The sequence below is a fragment of the Citrus sinensis genome, chromosome 4, assembly GCF_022201045.2.
Source record: "Citrus sinensis cultivar Valencia sweet orange chromosome 4, DVS_A1.0, whole genome shotgun sequence".
Classification (NCBI taxonomy): Eukaryota; Viridiplantae; Streptophyta; class Magnoliopsida; order Sapindales; family Rutaceae; genus Citrus; species Citrus sinensis.
The window spans coordinates 23,673,887-23,692,269 of record NC_068559.1 but is presented as its reverse complement, the minus strand read 5'-3'; the positions used below and the strand labels follow the sequence as shown (position 1 = coordinate 23,692,269).

Sequence of the window (18,383 nt, the reverse complement as noted above, 5' to 3'; positions counted from 1 at the left end):
CACGTAAACATAATCGGATGGCTGAAAATGGGCTAAATCGCAGCCTGGCGTTCAGAATTCTCGAATCAAAAGATTTACAAAACAAAATCCGCCAGTTAGCTGTAAATAACAGCCAAACAAAAGCATTTTTTTCCGTTAACGAATAATAACAGACAAAGAAGGTTGTTTTACATCCTCGTTTTTAATTGCAAATCCGACGATAGATACTTAAAACAAGAAAGAGAGAAACAAATGGGCACTTCTCTCTCAGGGTTTCTTTTTGTTCAAATCTACAGTTGCTGATTGTCTCTTTCAGTCTTGCTTTTCAGTGTACATATTCTTCTGAAGCAAAACAAAATGGTAAGGTTTTAGACTCAAGTTATATATGTAAGTGTCACTTCTTTTTGGACCAAAACTGGCCACTAGTTATATTGGTGGTTTCTGCAGCACTTAGCATGACAGTTGTGTTGGATTTTTCTTATCAGGAATTTTCATGCATACAATAAAAAAGTTTTATCTTTGAAAGGGTCTACAAAATATAAACCAGATAAGATGAAAATGCTGATGGTCTAAAAATGTTTGTACCTAGATAAAGATGTTATCTCCGGACATATTTTGAGTACTTCTTATCTGGGTTTTGCTTGAAGTTGCACCTGAAAAAAGATTTTATATGCAAATTCTGGATACGGGAGTTGGGATGATGTTTTTGCTCTTCGAAGGACCTGATGGTTTGAGTCAATAGTGATGAGTATGAAGAGAAATGGGTAGTGGGCTAGTGCCTTTTGATGTGTTTGAGTTCAGGTTCTTCGTATCAATAATACCTACATGATAGTCAGGGCTGGATTCCTGGTTGCTGCTTCAATTGCGGCCTATGCAGTTAAGCAGCTCAACCTCAAAGCATCCAATTCATCGGCTCCTTTAACTAAACCCTCAGGTGATTTTCCCATCATTGAAATTCGAAAATTCTGCCTTTTTTTTTTCTCTGTTAATTCATTGGTAATTTTTTTTTTTTTGTATGAAATAATTTTGGTTTGCCTTGCTTTCATCTGTTTTGAAGTTCATATTTTAATAATAATTTTTTAATGTGGTAACTGGAATTTAGGGAATGGCGAGGCTAGATTTGAACAACAACAAAGTCAGGGGAAAGAGAAACAGCAGTTTACATGTCCTGATGGTGGCCTCAGAGAGAAGAAGGTAAGTACAGATATGGTCTTAAAATCTTTCTTACACATATGAACAACAATAAAATCAGCCTTCAATTTAATTCAATCTCTTTCTGATGACTTAAAATCTAGTTTGTACAAGTTTGATATGGTCTTTTCTCTTACTCTGTTAAGAAGGGAAGAAGCTCTTCTTCAATCATCTGTTGAACTTTAATAAACTGTGCTATTTATTGTAGAGGGAGGAAGAAGAAGAGGAAGAAGAGGTTAAATTGATTAGCAGCATATTTGATCGAGCTCGTGGTAGCTCATCTAACACTGATGATGAAGATATTTTGCCTGAATTTGAAGACCTTTTATCTGGAGAGATTGAATACCAGTTACCTATTGACAAGTATGACGAGGCAGAGAAGAATAAAGTTTATGAAACTGAGATGGCAGACAATGCAAGGGAACTAGAACGCTTGCGCAGCCTAGTACTGGAATTACAGGAGAGGGAAGTAAAGCTTGAAGGCGAGTTGCTAGAGTACTATGGATTGAAGGAACAGGAATCAGATATTGTGGAATTACAAAGGCAACTCAAGATCAAGACAGTTGAGATTGATATGCTGAACATCACCATAAACTCCTTGCAGGCTGAGAGAAAGAAGCTTCAAGAACAGATTGCACAGAGTTCTTATGTAAAGAAGGAACTTGAGGTAGCAAGGAACAAGATCAAGGAGCTGCAGAGGCAAATTCAACTTGATGCTAACCAGACAAAGGGTCAATTATTGTTGCTCAAACAACAGGTTTCTGGTCTTCAGGCAAAAGAGGAAGAAGCCATCAAAAAAGATGTTGAGCTTGAGAAAAAGCTCAAATCTGTTAAGGACTTAGAAGTGGAAGTTGTGGAGCTTAAGAGAAAGAATAAAGAACTTCAAATTGAAAAGAGAGAATTGCTTGTTAAACAGGATGCCGCTGAATCAAAAATATCATCCCTCTCCAACATGACAGAGGTAGCCTATTGATTTCTTACGTTGTTATGTGCTGCAATTCACATATAGTTTTCCCTTTGCTCATCCTTTTGTTGCCTTTCTATTTTCTTCGTGTGTTTGTCTGTGTGTTGGTTTGGGGGTGGGGGAGGGGAAGGAAGGTTTGTGGGGGGCTTGGGGATGTTCGGGATCTTTCCTGGTTAGTGTCTTCACATTGAAAACTAACTTCATTTTATCCCTCAGGACAATACTGTAATTTTCTGGGTGAATAAATGAAATTAATCAAATGATAAAGTTGAGTCATAGCTGCAAATATTTCTCAATAAATGCTTACTTGCATCTTGTAGCTGTAGCTATGTTGCTTTTTCATGAAAAGTGAATAAAGTTGCATCATAACTTTCTCTAGTGATCTAAGTAGTTAATATTCAGTTATATTTTTTTGTGCCTACTGTGCTATCTCGGCCAAAGAGGTTATTGCCTAGGGATGGATTTTATAGATGTCTAAGAAAAAGTTTAATTGTAACTTGTAGATAATATATCGCCTAGTTGCCACTAGAAATTGTAATTATACTTTTATTCTTGGTATTAGTTTAATATTTCTAGAATGCTTTGACACATACTGCAGAGTGAAAAGGTTGCCAAGGCGAGAGAGGAGGTTAATAACTTGAGGCATGCAAATGACGATCTATTAAAGCAAGTTGAAGGACTTCAGATGAACAGGTTCAGTGAAGTTGAAGAGTTAGTGTACCTTCGGTGGGTCAATGCATGCTTGAGGTATGAGCTCCGGAACTACCAGGCACCTGCAGGGAAAACTTCTGCTCGTGATCTCAACAAGAGCCTAAGCCCCAAATCTCAAGAAAGGGCTAAACAGCTGATGTTAGAATATGCTGGATCAGAACGTGGGCAAGGTGACACAGATCTTGAAAGCAACTTTTCCCATCCTTCCTCACCTGGAAGCGAGGATTTTGACAATGCTTCAATTGATAGTTCCACTAGTAAGTACAGTAACCTCAGTAAGAAACCAAGCTTAATCCAGAAGCTGAAGAAATGGGGCAAAAGCAAAGATGATTTAAGTGCTCTTTCATCACCAGCAAGATCTATTTCAGGTAGCTCTCCAAGCAGGATGAGCATGAGCCATCGACCAAGGGGTCCATTGGAATCTTTGATGCTGAGGAATACAAGTGATAGTGTGGCCATCACTACATTTGGGAAAATGGACCAGGAATTACCTGATTTGCCAGAAACTCCAACCCTCCCACACATTAGAACACGGGTTTCTTCCAGTGACTCACTGAACACTGTTTCAGATTCATTCCAGTTGATGTCAAAATCAGTAGAAGGAGTTCTAGCGGAAAAATATCCTGCATACAAAGACCGGCACAAGTTGGCCTTAGAAAGGGAGAAGCAAATTAAGGAAAAAGCAGAGAAAGCAAGAGCTTACAGGTTTCGTGACAATTCAAATTTTGACTCCAAACACCCTACCTTGCCACCAAAACTTGCTCTATTAAAAGAGAAGCCAATAGTTTCTGGTGATTCAAGTGATCAATCACATGATGACAGGGCTGCTGAATCTCAAACAATAAGCAAAATGAAATTTTCCCAAATTGAAAAGAGGCCTCCTAGAGTGTTTAGACCACCTCCTAAACCGTCTGGTGGTGCTCCTGCTGGTACAAATGCAAATCCTTCCAGTGGCACACCACCAGCTCCACCTCCTCCACCTGGTGCTACTCCACCTCCACCCCCACCACCGCCACCAGGTGGACCACCTCCTCCACCTCCTCCGCCAGGAAGCTTGCCGAGAGGAGTGGGAAGTGGTGATAAAGTTCAACGAGCTCCTGAACTTGTTGAATTTTATCAGACATTGATGAAACGTGAGGCAAAGAAGGATACATCATCCTTGATTTCATCCACTTCTAATACATCAGATGCTAGGAGCAACATGATTGGGGAGATTGAGAACAAATCATCATTCCTTTTAGCTGTATGATAACATTTTCCTTCATTTGTCCCTTGTCTTGGATATTCATTATATATTTCATAAATTGTTAATGATATATTGTGCCTGGATCCAGGTGAAAGCCGATGTGGAAACTCAAGGTGATTTTGTCCAGTCATTGGCAGCTGAAGTTAGAGCAGCTTCCTTCACAACTGTAGAAGATTTAGTGGTCTTTGTGAACTGGCTGGACGAGGAACTCTCCTTCTTGGTATATCACAATAGATATCATCAGGCCTAAATTTTATTAGAAAGTAGATACACACGCACACACAGAGATATACATATATATATACACACACATACATACAAATGGAGTAAGACAAGGCAAAAGCCATAGCTTTTAGTTCTTTTCAAAGTTTCCATGATCAGCTCCCTTATTTAAGCATGACGAAGGAATTGAGAGCTTTTAACTTCTTCTTTAGCTCTTTAATGTGCGCTCTAAAATTTTATATCTAATTATTTTTTTTCCCCCTTCTTCCTTCATTTGGTTAGGTTGACGAGCGGGCTGTTCTCAAGCACTTTGATTGGCCTGAAGGGAAAGCAGATGCATTAAGAGAGGCTGCTTTTGAGTACCAGGACCTAGTGAAATTGGAAAAGCAAGTGTCCTCTTTTGTTGATGATCCTGGCCTCCCATGTGAATCTGCACTAAAGAAGATGTACAAATTGCTTGAAAAGTATGTAAACTCTTCCTTTGCATTTTGATTTAATGAACTATTGAGTATGATAGCTGGAAAATTGAAAATCAAGCTTTTGAGAACCCAATTTATATGCAACCATCTCTTCCATGTGAGGAATTTAATCATCAGTTTGCAACTTGGAGGACTGTGCAGTTTCCCTGACATTTTTTATTGCTATAACTTGTCAGAATATCATTTGTATGTTCATTAACGCGCCCTGTCCTTCTGGTTGTCTCTTTTTTTGCCAGAGTGGAACAGAGTGTTTATGCATTGTTGCGTACAAGAGACATGGCTATTTCACGATATAGAGAATTTGGAATTCCAGTTGATTGGTTGCTAGACACTGGAGTTGTTGGCAAGGTATGTTACTAAACAAGAAATTTCATTATAGTTTGTTGCAGGGTCGTTTGAGTAATGCTCATTTTAGTATATATTCTTGGTTCAGGTTCACTAAATTTCCATTCGGCAAGATGCTATCTATTCTTTGCCAATTTGCACCCTGTTATGACAATGTTGTAGCAGGTTCATCATCTATAGTTGGTTGTCCAATGATAGTGTTATCATTGTCCTTATAATGATGTTTCTTTTTGAGGGGCCTCAGAAAAAGTTTTTTGCATTTGCATTTTGAGCTTTTTTTCTGACATTAGAATGTCCAAGGGACAACAGAATGAGGAGTTTGCGCCCTCGATTATGCATAATTGAAAGTTTTTCTTATAACTGGAGAATTTGTTGCTCATTTTGAAATGGTCATATACCACTTTTGCTTATTGCAGATCAAGCTCTCTTCCGTGCAATTGGCAAGGAAGTACATGAAACGTGTTTCAACTGAACTTGAAGCTATGAGCAGACCGGAGAAGGAACCAAACAGAGAGTTTTTACTTCTGCAAGGTGTCCGTTTTGCTTTTCGTGTTCACCAGGTAATGCCAGTCTGCAGTTTTCTACCTTTATTTTTTTAGATTTAGTATGCTTTAAGATTTAAAGAAACAAATCATACAAGTGTTTTAAGTGAGAATTGCTGCACTTCTCAATTGATGAATCATTTGCTCAAAGCCCACATTAGAAACAATTTTACTATTCCAAAATGTCGATGTTAAAATTACCAATGAAATATTGACTTGGAACATATTCCAGTTTGCTGGAGGCTTTGATGCGGAGAGCATGAAGGCATTTGAAGTGCTAAGGAGCCGTGTTCATAAACAAACTGTGGAAGACAACAAGCAGGAAGCATGAGATATATTCCTTTTCTTGGTTTTATTTATCTTCAATTTTATATTGTACATCTTGCATTCTTACTTGATATTACATAAAACGTCTTATAGAATGGATATTTTACAATGGCCAGTCGAAGACTTGATGCAGAGGTAACATTGATCAGCAAGCTGTACCTTGCTGTTTAAGCTAACCTCTTTAATCTTTATGCTTCAAACTACGCACTAGAAATGCAAGAACACTGGCGTTTTAGTATTCCAAGAAGAAAAAGGAATTTAACGAAAGCCAAGATTTGATGCACAAGAAACAACAACTATACTTTAGGTTCAATAATCATTCTCGTGAAAGAGGAGAGAAAAGTCCTTTTAGCTGTTCGTTGAGGTGAACATTCTTGATTTCAAGGTCATTATCAGTTCTGTCCCCTGAGAATCGCAAAAATATTACTTAGATGTCAGGTTTGCATTTAATATTAGAAACCGCCCCTCACTTTGACACTTTGACAGACGACCAATTTGACCATTGAAAACAGGCAAAATGAGCATGTTACCCCTTTCTTTCACAATAACATTGACCTGAATTTACTAATTTTGTTGTCACAATTGTGTTATTTGGATGTATGATCATTGACACAACATCATAGCAACGTAACATTAGGTGATGACGCTGGCAGCATCCATAAATTGTGCATCATTTTGCAATCGTTGCAGTGTCTCAACTGAAAGGCGAATTTCAATGTCCGCACTTGCTTTTTCTACTCGAGCAGACGTCGTCGCCTTCCCATTCCTCTTGCTCGCCGATCCACCTGTTACTGCAATAGGCTTTCCCCACCCAAAATCATTACCGTAAACGTCGAACCTTGGGGAATTACTTATAGCCGAAGCATTACTCCCGGTGCCATACTCTGTAAGAGGGTTAGTTGTCAGATTCCAAGTAGCTCCTTTACCTTTTCATCTGTGTACGTAGCAGCCATGTTGTTCATGTCCCACGCCAAATTTCCAAGTCCTTGCTCACCGACCTGACTCGCTTTCATTGTCACGTCCTCTCTGAACTATATTTCCAACGTATTCTTGTGGCAATTGTGGCTGTAGTCTTGTTCTAACACCTATTGACAAGAGGCAGTTAACATCTACTTCAGGATCAAGAGGTTGATTACATGCAACTGATTAGCATAGATAAGCCGCAAGTGCTTGTGGTGAGGAAATTCTGTTGATGCCAGCCTCAGCTATTGCCTTTGCTTTTAACTTGACGATGATTTCCCTTGAGAAGTGAAAAACTCTCTGTTGCAGAGGTGGTACAGCAACCAAGCTGTTGTAATGACAGTTTTTCTTTGGGTATCAAAATAGGGCAGTCAATATTGCGAGGAAACCAACATTCAAGAACAGGGGGTGTAGATATAGATGTTGCTATACAATCAAAGCTAAAGCCTCTGCGGATCTCAGACCAAGATTGAAAAAATTGCCAAATAGAGGTTCCATCTACAAGAGAAATGTTTGTGGAGCAAGCAAGAAAGATGCGATTCTTAAGCTTGGCTACTTGCACTTCAAGAAATGTCTTGGATGTACCCTCAATGTTCTTAACCCCATTTAGTAAGGAAAAAGAAGCCAATAACTTCAAGTACATAGATGGGTTCAAGGATATCAGCAACTGAAACTCCATCAGCTGCAACATGGACAAAGTCTACACCAGCAGTATTGCAATCTACGAAGAAGGAAATGGTGTTATCATGATGATGATAAGTGGTGGCAAAGCGACCTGCTAACGGGTACAATAAGTCTAGTGCACGTGAATGGGAAATTTTGAGGTGGTGGATCAAGATTATTTCCCCATTGCTTCTCTTGTGACGGGTAATTGTTTGGTCGGTGGAAGAGAAATCCCTTTCGGCTGTAAAATCGATGAAGGGATCGAAGATCCCATTGGAGGCATCTCAATCCTTGGGTTTGCCTCTTTGTGAGTTGCTGCAGTGACTGAACTCTTGGAGATGATCCTAATGTTGGGGAAAAATTAGGTTTTTAAATTTTTATTAAACCTTTTGAAGATCGCTCTCATATAATATATAAGAATTGGTATTCTAGAAATCGTACCTTGAAAATCCGATTTGACTTTTTCCGTTGAAATGATTTAGGCTCCTAGATCACGATCCGCCACCACCACTCCTGTTAGATCACGATCCGTCACCACCACGCTTGCTAGATCACGAACTGTCACCAATGATCTTCCAGGTTATGACTCAGATTCGATCTGCACTTGACGTGTGGGCGCCTTTATCACTACCAAAGCAACTAGCACGAGAAAATTTTTCTCTCAACAATGGAGAGAAAAATCTTATTCTCTGATCTGTATCAAGTGGCTTCTCTATTTTCTTTAGAGAAAATAAGCCTTATATATCTCCATTTAGTAAAAACCCTAGGCTCCAAATAATGCCCTAAATAAAACTCACGTTGTTTTCTTTTTCAATAGGGGACCCACCTTGTAAAATAACATAAGGCCCCTTACACATAAGCTTATTAAATGGAGCCTCCCACTAAATGATATATTTAGGCTTTTGACCCAAATAGCTAGTTATCTTGCTTATTAGTCCAGTAGTGGTGCAATCAATTAAATGAGCTAACCCGGAGATCATTTGGGAACATACAATAGTGGCTACAATAATTAGGCCTGTAATTAAACTAGCCCAATTATTTAATTCCAAATCTACTCCACTAAAAGATTGGAACTGACTTCCATAATTGTATGCTCGAATAATAATTCGTCCCAAGCCACATTGATTTCTTTACTGCACAATCCTTTGTACCACATCGTTAATTAAATTGATATCTCAACTGTCCAATCAATTTAATAACATCTTATTCCTTGATCCTTACTGGTTTTCTCTAATGATCATTTTCAACATACTAAATATGTTGACACACTCTGGCCAGAGAATTCTATGATCAAGTGCCGAAAACCCATCAAGAGATGTGTTGTACAAATTCTATATTGTTAATCCATAACTCCAATACTCATAATTGCTCCCACCAAGATACCGGGTAATCTTGACCACATGTATGTGTCGTGCCCATTGGTAACTCAAATGGAATAACAATTACAATCATGAAATCATAATTAACTCAAGATTAAGATTACAGTAAAATCAACGCCTATGAGATTTAATAAGTCTGACAGTTATTACAAAGTTAATTAAATCTCATATGTGATCCTGTTCAATGTAGTCGCACTACATCAATAAATTCATACATGATTAAGACAAATCATTCAATGAATTTATTACAGTCTATACCTAAATAAAGTGCCCCACTTTATTTATCAACTGCGAACTAAATTTATTTAATCATAAGATAACTTGTATTTATGTTTTCTGTGAATCCACATGGTGATCACATAAATACATATAATATGATTAAATGGACTTTAATACAAATATTAATGCAATTAAGATATTTGAATAAAATACCTCATTTATTTTATTAATCAGAAAAACTGTTTATTACAATTAAATAAACATATATGCTTTTAAAGAGCATATTTTCCCAACAATCTCCCACTAGCTCTCAAAGCATATCTGGCATATTGCACATGCTCTAGGGCTCTAAGTGCAGGTTATAAAGGTTTCCCACTAATGGCCATTGTAATAAGATCTGCCATTTAGCATCTAATGCCATTTGGGGTACTGTCATATAACCTTTCTACACTATTCCCTTATAAGATGATACTTCCTTTCAATATGTTTTGTTTCTTGTGATTCCTTGGTTCCTTAGATTGAGCTACCGCACCACCATTATCACAAAATAGTTTAAGGGGTGCAGTTACAACAGGTACCACCTCAAGATTTCGTAGGAACTTGCAGAGCCATATAGCTTCTTTTGCAGCTTCAGATGTAGCCACATATTCAGCTTTAGTTATTGAGTCTGTGATACAAAATTGTTTCACACTCATCCAACTAATAGCTCCACTTCCCAATGTAAACACATAGCCGGAAGTTGATTTTCTGGAATCCTTATCTGACATAAAGTCAGAATCAGTATAACCCACTGGAATGAGATCATCACCGGAATACACAAGCATATAATTTTTAGTTCTTTTCAGATACTTCATTATATGCTTGACTGCAGTCCAATATTTGAGGTCCAGGATTAAATTGATATCTGCTAACTATCCCTACCGCAAAACATATGTCTGGCCTAGTGCAAAGCATGACATACATGAGACTTCCCACAGGTTTTGCATAGGGAACTCGTCTCATTCTCTCTATCTCTTCAGATGTTCTGTGATTGATCCTTAGAGAATGTAATTCCATGTCTGAATGGTAATAAACCAGTCTTGGAATTTTCCATGCTAAATCTAGCCAATATCTTATCGATATAGACCGCTTGAGACAAGGCTAAAGTTTTATTCTTCCGGTCTCATAGTAACTTGATACCAAGAATATAACTTGTCTCTCCCAGGTCTTTTATATCAAATTGTTTTGCTAACCAAATCTTTATTGTAGTCAATACTCCTATATCGTTTCCAATCAGGAGAATATTGTCTACACAAAGAACTAGGAAGGCTACAAATTTTCCCTGAATTTTCTTGTACACACATGGTTCATCAATGTTCTGAATGAATCCAAGCGATTTAATTGCTTGATCAAATCTGATGTTCCATGACTGGGATGCTTGCTTCAACCCATAAATGGATCTCTGCAACTTACATACCATGTGTTCTTGCCCTTTTTGTATAAATCCATCTGGTTGCTGCATGTAGATGTTTTCTTCAAGATGCCTGTTAAGAAAGGCAGTCTTGACATCCATTTGCCAAATTTCATAATCTAGCACTGCAGCAATGGAGAGCAGAATCCTGATGGATTTAAGCATAGCAACCGGAGAAAAGGTTTCCTCATAATTGATTCCTTCTTTCTGAATAAACCCTTCGGCTACTAATCTTGCTTTAAATGTTTCCACCCTTCCGTCTACTCCTCTTTTTCTCTTGTAGATCCACTTGCACCCTATAGGTTTTATCCCATTTGGTGCCTCTACAAGTTCCCAGACTTTATTGGAATACATAGATTCCATTTCTTGATTCATGGCCTTTTTCAAAATTCAACATCTCTATCTATTAGAGCTTCGTTGTAACTAGTGGGATTTTGTACATGTTCACCTGAGATAGCCATATAGGTTTCTCCCAAAAATATGTATCTCGCAGGTAACCTAGTTACCCTCCCACTACGACAAGGTTCTAAAAGTGATGGTTGTTCAAGGATAATCCTGTGCTGATCAGCTGGTTGTTGCTGTTCTTCCTGTTCTATAACAGGTGTTGAAAGCTGAGTATCAACCTGATCTCTTTTATTTCTCTAGTTTTACCTTACTCTTAGGTTATAAGTCATTATAGAGTCTTCCTCAAAGAAAGTAAAGAATATTTCTATAAATACATTCCTATCTTGAGGACTATAATTCAGACTTTCCCTTATTCCTTTAAGATACCTAAAACATGCAAGCTTCTGAACACGAATCCATCTTGTCTATCTCTGATTCTAGTAGAAATACTAGTAAACTCCAAATACGAATGTGTCTCAAACCATGTTTGTGACTTTTTCATAATTTCTTGGATTAGTAGACACCGAGATAGATGAAACTAAGTTCAATAAACTTTGTAGTTTTAAATACTAGTATCTGGAATCAAAAAGGTAAATGATAAACCACTTAGTATATATCTTGTCTTATCCAAAAGAATCTTGTTTCTTCATTTAATTACACTATTGTATTATAGTGTTCATTGACAACCAAATAGTGCTTGAATTCTCCATAGAGATATTCTTTGTTTCGATCATATCGATGTTCTTTTATGCTCCTGTCTAATTGCTTCTGTCTTATCCATGTACTCTTTTGAATTTCAAAAGCAATGGAATCATGATGCACTTAGACAAACATAAATAAAATGAATATTCATCAACAAGTTTGATAGAATACTCACAACCTCTTATAATATGTAAACTGATTAGTCCGTATACATTTGTATGCGCTAAATCATCAAATACAATGTTATGCTTTTAGCTCAAACAGAGCATCCTTATCATATTACTTTTCTAAATAAGATTTATAGAGTTACAATGATCAATCTTAATAGGCCAACAAGTCTATCATTAATCATTTTCTTAAAATCTTATTATAGTTTATATGACTTAAGCATAAATATCAGAGGTAATTTTGGTTTGAAGAAACATTTCTTTTCTTAGATAAATGCATATACTCTTTATCATTATATCTTACTTTGAATAGATCAATGGACTTATATGATATAAATTGTCTTTATAAATAACCAAAATAAATAATAAACAGAGGAAAAAAATAACAGTGTACTCCTGTTTATTAAAACAAGTCACCGAAATTAATATTCCTCTAATAATTGGAAAAATAAAGACAAATATCAAAACTAAAGTCTTGTAAAATTGATCTAGTCTTTCAATTGATATAAACTAGCATGTCCTCAACTGCTGTTTGAAGCTTTCTTCACTTAATCTCTTGGTTTCCTGAAAACCAAATAAATGAATTATAAATAAGATTAGTTATCTCAGAATTCATTATTGTATGAATCAATAGAAATCTGAACTAATTAGGAAGCTTAAAGATTTCCTATACCTGATTTTAATAATCTTAGGACAATCTTTCTTCCAGTGACCCTTCTGTCCACATTTGTAACACTTGCCTTTTGGCTTGCCACTTCTTTTAGTGGACAGTTTGCCGATCCCAACTCTTGCTTGCTCATTCTTGTCTTTCGACTTAAGCCTTGAAGGGAATCCTTTTTCAGGAAGTTTTCTGCTATGATAAAATTCTTCTATAGCATGTAGTTCGTGCATTAATTCAATTAAGGTCATATCTTTATTGTTTAAGATATAGCTGACCTTAAACTCTTTGAATGTATCAGGTAAAGATTCAATCACCATGTTAATCTTTGATTTATCATTGATTTGAACACCATGAATCTCTACCTCATTCAAATAGTCCATCATTTTGAGGACATGATCACGAACTTTTGTGCCCTCTTCCATCTTAGTATCCGTAATACGTTTTAATGCTGTTTCTCTGGCAAAATGGGTATTTTGCCCAAACATCTGATGAAGACAAGCCATTATTTCAGTGGCTGTTTCCATGCTCCGATGTTTCTTATGCAGTTCCACAGAAATCGAAGCCAATATATAGCGCTTAGCCATTTTGTTAGCTTCGCACCATTTCTCATAAGGCTCCCTCTGATTTCTATAATCGTATAATGATGGTTCAGGAGGGCAAGGCTGGGTCAACACATATTTGCTTCCCTTAGCAGTGAGAATATTAAATAGATTGCGTTTCCAATCTAAATAATCTTCGCCAGTGAGTTCATTTTTAACAAGGATAATTAATAATGGGTTGATGGAAGACATTTTCTGAAAAAACAAAACAAAATAAACATGCATAAATACTTTGAAACAATATTCACAATAAATGACAAAAATGCAAAAAAACCATAAATGCATTTTAATTTATTGTAACGATAATCTAGTACCGCTTTGACAAGCTATCCGTTGGGGAAGTCATGTCTACACTTACTAGACCCAATTATCCATTAGATTATTTACTTTCATGCAAAGACATGATAAATAATTATCGTTATCCCTTTGGGCCTAAATTTGTTAACAGAGCTTCGTTGGGAAGGTTAATAACAAACTTTAGTTGAGTGTATAACCATTGTTTCAATCTACGTATTTTTCATATCAATAGTCACCGTTGGGGTGAACAATCGATTGAAAAATATTTCAATTTTATCTTTGAAGAAGTTCATCAAATAAAATATCTAATATATATACCCTCTGAAGGGAGCATCACCGTATCATGAAGTCGAGGTATATATATAATTTTATTATTGAACTAATAATGGAGCCCGTGGGAAAATTATCTTGAATTTTCCCTCTCCCACTCAATATTTTAAAATTGGTTTTTCCTTTTTAAAACATACATATTGTTAATTGCATGCTTCCTATAATATTATCTAGATGATATCAAATATTATTAAGCATATGCAAATTTCAAACAATATAATGAAATTCATTATTAATGAATGACATGTATCATTATGCATAGAGTGGCACTACCTATTCTATATGACATGTTATCATGGCATGTAATCATCCAAAACATAACATATAGAAAAACAATTAAATAATCTTAATTCATGGCTTTCCTAATAATGAAAAATACATTAACCCTAAGCCTAATCTTCATTGGGCTTCTTGTCAATGTCCATCTTCCATAAGTTTGTCTTTGTTAATGGACTAGGGGAAATTGGGCTTTTAAATTTATAATTGGTCCAATTTTAATTTTGAAAGGAAATAAATAAAATAAATAGTTTTATTTTTTTTAATTAAAATAAAACTTTTGGACCAAAAATAAATTTAATATATTTAATTTTGTCTATGCATTTTTAATCCATTAAGCCCAATTGAAATTGGGCCTAAAACTAGGATTCATTAAACCCAAAACTATTTTTGGATTTAAACGCAAAAAATTAAAAATTTTCTGCCCAAATGAAAACTTATGGAACCATAGGGACCTCCATGATAGAAACCATGAAACCCTAAATCCATATTTTTCTTTCTCTCTTCCCCAGCCGCAATCTCCAAAAACCTATCCCCTGTTCACTGTTTCCAGCCATCTCCGACGCCGAACCACCTGCCGCCATGTTGCCGGAAACGCTCCAAACTCGCGCACGCAACTTGCTGCTCGTGCAGCTCGCGCTACTGACCACGCTGGCCGCGCGCGCCGTTTGCTGCTGCGCGCACAAGCCACGCTTCCCGCGAGCGCTGGCTGCTGCGTGCTGCTGCTGGCTTGCAGCGCGCGCTGCTGCTGCTGCGCGTGCAGCGCGCGCTTGCTGGCAGCATGTGCTGCTGGCCGCGCGCTGCTTGCTGCTGGTTGCCGCTGTCAAAATTTCCGGCCTCCGTCGCTCCGATCTTGAAAATCCGAGATTAATTTACAAATTTCCTAGGCCAATTTTTAGCTTACAAAAATTCTATAACAGTAAAATAAATCAAGAGGGAAACATGATGATAAAAAATCACCCCTCTTGTTACAGATTCAAAGAAAAAATACAACCGAAAATCTAACCATGAATTAAGACAAAACAAAACATACTTTATTCATATATTAAACAATTAATATATATCTGAATAAATTGTGTCACTCTAATACATAAATTTCAAGAATGATTTCATACGAAATTCTTATATATTAATATGAGATGGCTCTGATACCAATTGTTGGGGAAAAATTAGGTTTTTAAATTTTTATTAAACCTTTTGAAGATCGCTCTCATATAATATATAAGAATTGGTATTCTAGAAATCGTACCTTGAAAATCCGATTTGACTTTTTCCGTTGAAATGATTTAGGCTCCTAGATCACGATCCGCCACCACCACTCCTGTTAGATCACGATCCGTCACCACCACGCTTGCTAGATCACGAACTGTCACCAATGATCTTCCAGGTTATGACTCAGATTCGATCTGCACTTGACGTGTGGGCGCCTTTATCACTACCAAAGCAACTAGCACGAGAAAATTTTTCTCTCAACAATGGAGAGAAAAATCTTATTCTCTGATCTGTATCAAGTGGCTTCTCTATTTTCTTTAGAGAAAATAAGCCTTATATATCTCCATTTAGTAAAAACCCTAGGCTCCAAATAATGCCCTAAATAAAACTCACGTTGTTTTCTTTTTCAATAGGGGACCCACCTTGTAAAATAACATAAGGCCCCTTACACATAAGCTTATTAAATGGAGCCTCCCACTAAATGATATATTTAGGCTTTTGACCCAAATAGCTAGTTATCTTGCTTATTAGTCCAGTAGTGGTGCAATCAATTAAATGAGCTAACCCGGGGATCATTTGGGAACATACAATAGTGGCTACAATAATTAGGCCTGTAATTAAACTAGCCCAATTATTTAATTCCAAATCTACTCCACTAAAAGATTGGAACTGACTTCCATAATTGTATGCTCGAATAATAATTCGTCCCAAGCCACATTGATTTCTTTACTGCACAATCCTTTGTACCACATCGTTAATTAAATTGATATCTCAACTGTCCAATCAATTTAATAACATCTTATTCCTTGATCCTTACTGGTTTTCTCTAATGATCATTTTCAACATACTAAATATGTTGACACACTCTGGCCAGAGAATTCTATGATCAAGTGCCGAAAACCCATCAAGAGATGTGTTGTACAAATTCTATATTGTTAATCCATAACTCCAATACTCATAATTGCTCCCACCAAGATACCGGGTAATCTTGACCACATGTATGTGTCGTGCCCATTGGTAACTCAAATGGAATAACAATTACAATCATGAAATCATAATTAACTCAAGATTAAGATTACAGTAAAATCAACGCCTATGAGATTTAATAAGTCTGACAGTTATTACAAAGTTAATTAAATCTCATATGTGATCCTGTTCAATGTAGTCGCACTACATCAATAAATTCATACATGATTAAGACAAATCATTCAATGAATTTATTACAGTCTATACCTAAATAAAGTGCCCCACTTTATTTATCAACTGCGAACTAAATTTATTTAATCATAAGATAACTTGTATTTATGTTTTCTGTGAATCCACATGGTGATCACATAAATACATATAATATGATTAAATGGACTTTAATACAAATATTAATGCAATTAAGATATTTGAATAAAATACCTCATTTATTTTATTAATCAGAAAAACTGTTTATTACAATTAAATAAACATATATGCTTTTAAAGAGCATATTTTCCCAACACCTAATGCTGCCTTTACGTCTAGTAGTGAAGAAAATTCAACCAAGTTTTTCCTCTGTATGAATATGTTAACATTATAAAGATTTCACCACTTACTTCATCCCAATTACAGAACAATCACTCAAAACCATTGAAATGATTTGATTAATTCTTGGAAATTAATTTTCTTAATTTAAAAAAAATATGTCAACCGGATGATGAAACATTATGAATAGGATAAATCAAAATTTATCCCTTGGCAGAAGACTTATTTGCTCTTCAGTGCACATAGGTGTTCTAAATTTTGATCGATTTTGAAATATACAAGAGAATTGATTAATTTGGAGGTTTCGATCATTTTTCTTAATTTTGTTCATGCTTGTGATCACTGTCAGAAGTTTTGCGGTTCCACAGCAGATCCAATATTTTGGTTTAGATTCTCTTATTTGCCTGGTAAATAATAACCCTTATGTTCAAAGATTTATTAATGCGTACATAATATAATAATATTATGTAGGATCAAGATTTTCTTATGATTTGATTTACTTTTCATATGATTTGATTTACTAGTAAATTTCATTCATGTAACTAATGGTTAATGATTACTATCATTCTTGAAATTGTTAATCATTTCTCAAAAAAAAAAAAAAAATAGTGACACAGAAGGTCACCTTCTAATTACTATCATTCTTAAAAAAATAGTGACACATGGCCGTCGCGCGTTTGCGGCACGTGCACCGGCATTCTTCGTGATTGTTGTTGACCGCTTCCATATTTGTATAGATCATGTAGTTTCCAATATATTTATGTCAGCAATGTCAACATTGAATGAAGTTTTACTGCCGGCGACGGAATAGCGGTGGTTCCGGTGGTAGAACAATGTCAACAATGAATTTTTCTAAATTTTCAAAACTTAAAATATTTTTCTATAATTTTGTTGTGGGGGTATATTTGACAATAAATATTTTAGTTGAGGACAATTTTGTATTTATTTATTTTATTTTTAATTTTAAAAAATTAAAACTTTTAAAACTTGTGTTGGGTTAAATAAATATCCGTTGGATAAAAATAATTATCAATATTCATCCATATCCATCTGAATATAATTTTAAAATATCTATTTCAAGATCCAAAAAATTTTGGATGGATATTATGGATATCCATTGTAGAGCGATCCAGTTGCCATCCCTAAGAAGGCGGCTATTGGCCAAGATTTATTTTCTGACATAGTTTTCTTTCGAGATAAAAAACTTTGATTGGCTAACCGCTAAAAACCTTCGTATCAAAACAAACACATTCTATTAGATCCTCTGCTAAAATTAGTTCATGCTAATTGCATACATTCATACGATTTGTTTCGACTAAATTTATAGCTTCTTTTACACCCGGGCTAAAAACATTTAGGTTTTTATTTTTATATTCTTATTATAGCAACTGTTTTAACCTTTTACAGCTTTAGAACCGGTTAACTTCAGGAGGGCATGTATTCTCTCATTACAGGTTTCCTTTAACCTATTATATTGCCAGAGCTCAGGGGAGGTAAGTGTTATTATCCCTTATAATTTTTGAGTTTGCCTACTCAGTTCTAAAGCTAAATTCTTCACCTTGTCAA

At 35.9% G+C, this 18,383-nt stretch overlaps 2 protein-coding genes across 3 annotated transcripts; one reads left to right on the top strand and one right to left on the bottom strand.

Annotated features, from left to right (window-relative positions):
* The first annotated feature begins 130 nt into the window (after positions 1–130).
* On the top strand, positions 131–6,121 carry LOC102618828 (protein CHUP1, chloroplastic). 2 transcript variants are annotated; one of them, XM_052439649.1, is made up of 10 exons: positions 131–339; positions 627–913; positions 1,082–1,173; positions 1,379–2,131; positions 2,733–4,088; positions 4,180–4,311; positions 4,596–4,777; positions 5,029–5,140; positions 5,554–5,697; positions 5,912–6,121. In XM_052439649.1, the coding sequence occupies exons 2-10, from the start codon at positions 805–807 to the stop codon at positions 6,008–6,010; spliced, it is 2,979 nt and encodes a 992-aa protein (XP_052295609.1). In that variant the 5' UTR covers positions 131–339; positions 627–804; the 3' UTR covers positions 6,011–6,121. The 2 variants fall into 2 exon arrangements, with proteins under 2 accessions (XP_052295609.1, XP_024956451.1); XM_025100683.2 differs by having other exon boundaries at positions 465–913.
* A 222-nt stretch (positions 6,122–6,343) lies between these two features.
* On the bottom strand, positions 6,344–14,677 carry LOC107177731 (protein ENHANCED PSEUDOMONAS SUSCEPTIBILITY 1-like). The gene is made up of 6 exons (XM_052439922.1): positions 14,623–14,677; positions 9,797–9,894; positions 7,469–7,648; positions 7,158–7,314; positions 7,005–7,091; positions 6,344–6,938 (listed from the first exon to the last, which is right to left on the bottom strand). Exons 1-6 carry the CDS (start codon positions 14,675–14,677, stop codon positions 6,640–6,642), a joined length of 876 nt encoding a protein of 291 aa, XP_052295882.1. The 3' UTR covers positions 6,344–6,639.
* Between the last annotated feature and the right edge of the window lie 3,706 nt (positions 14,678–18,383).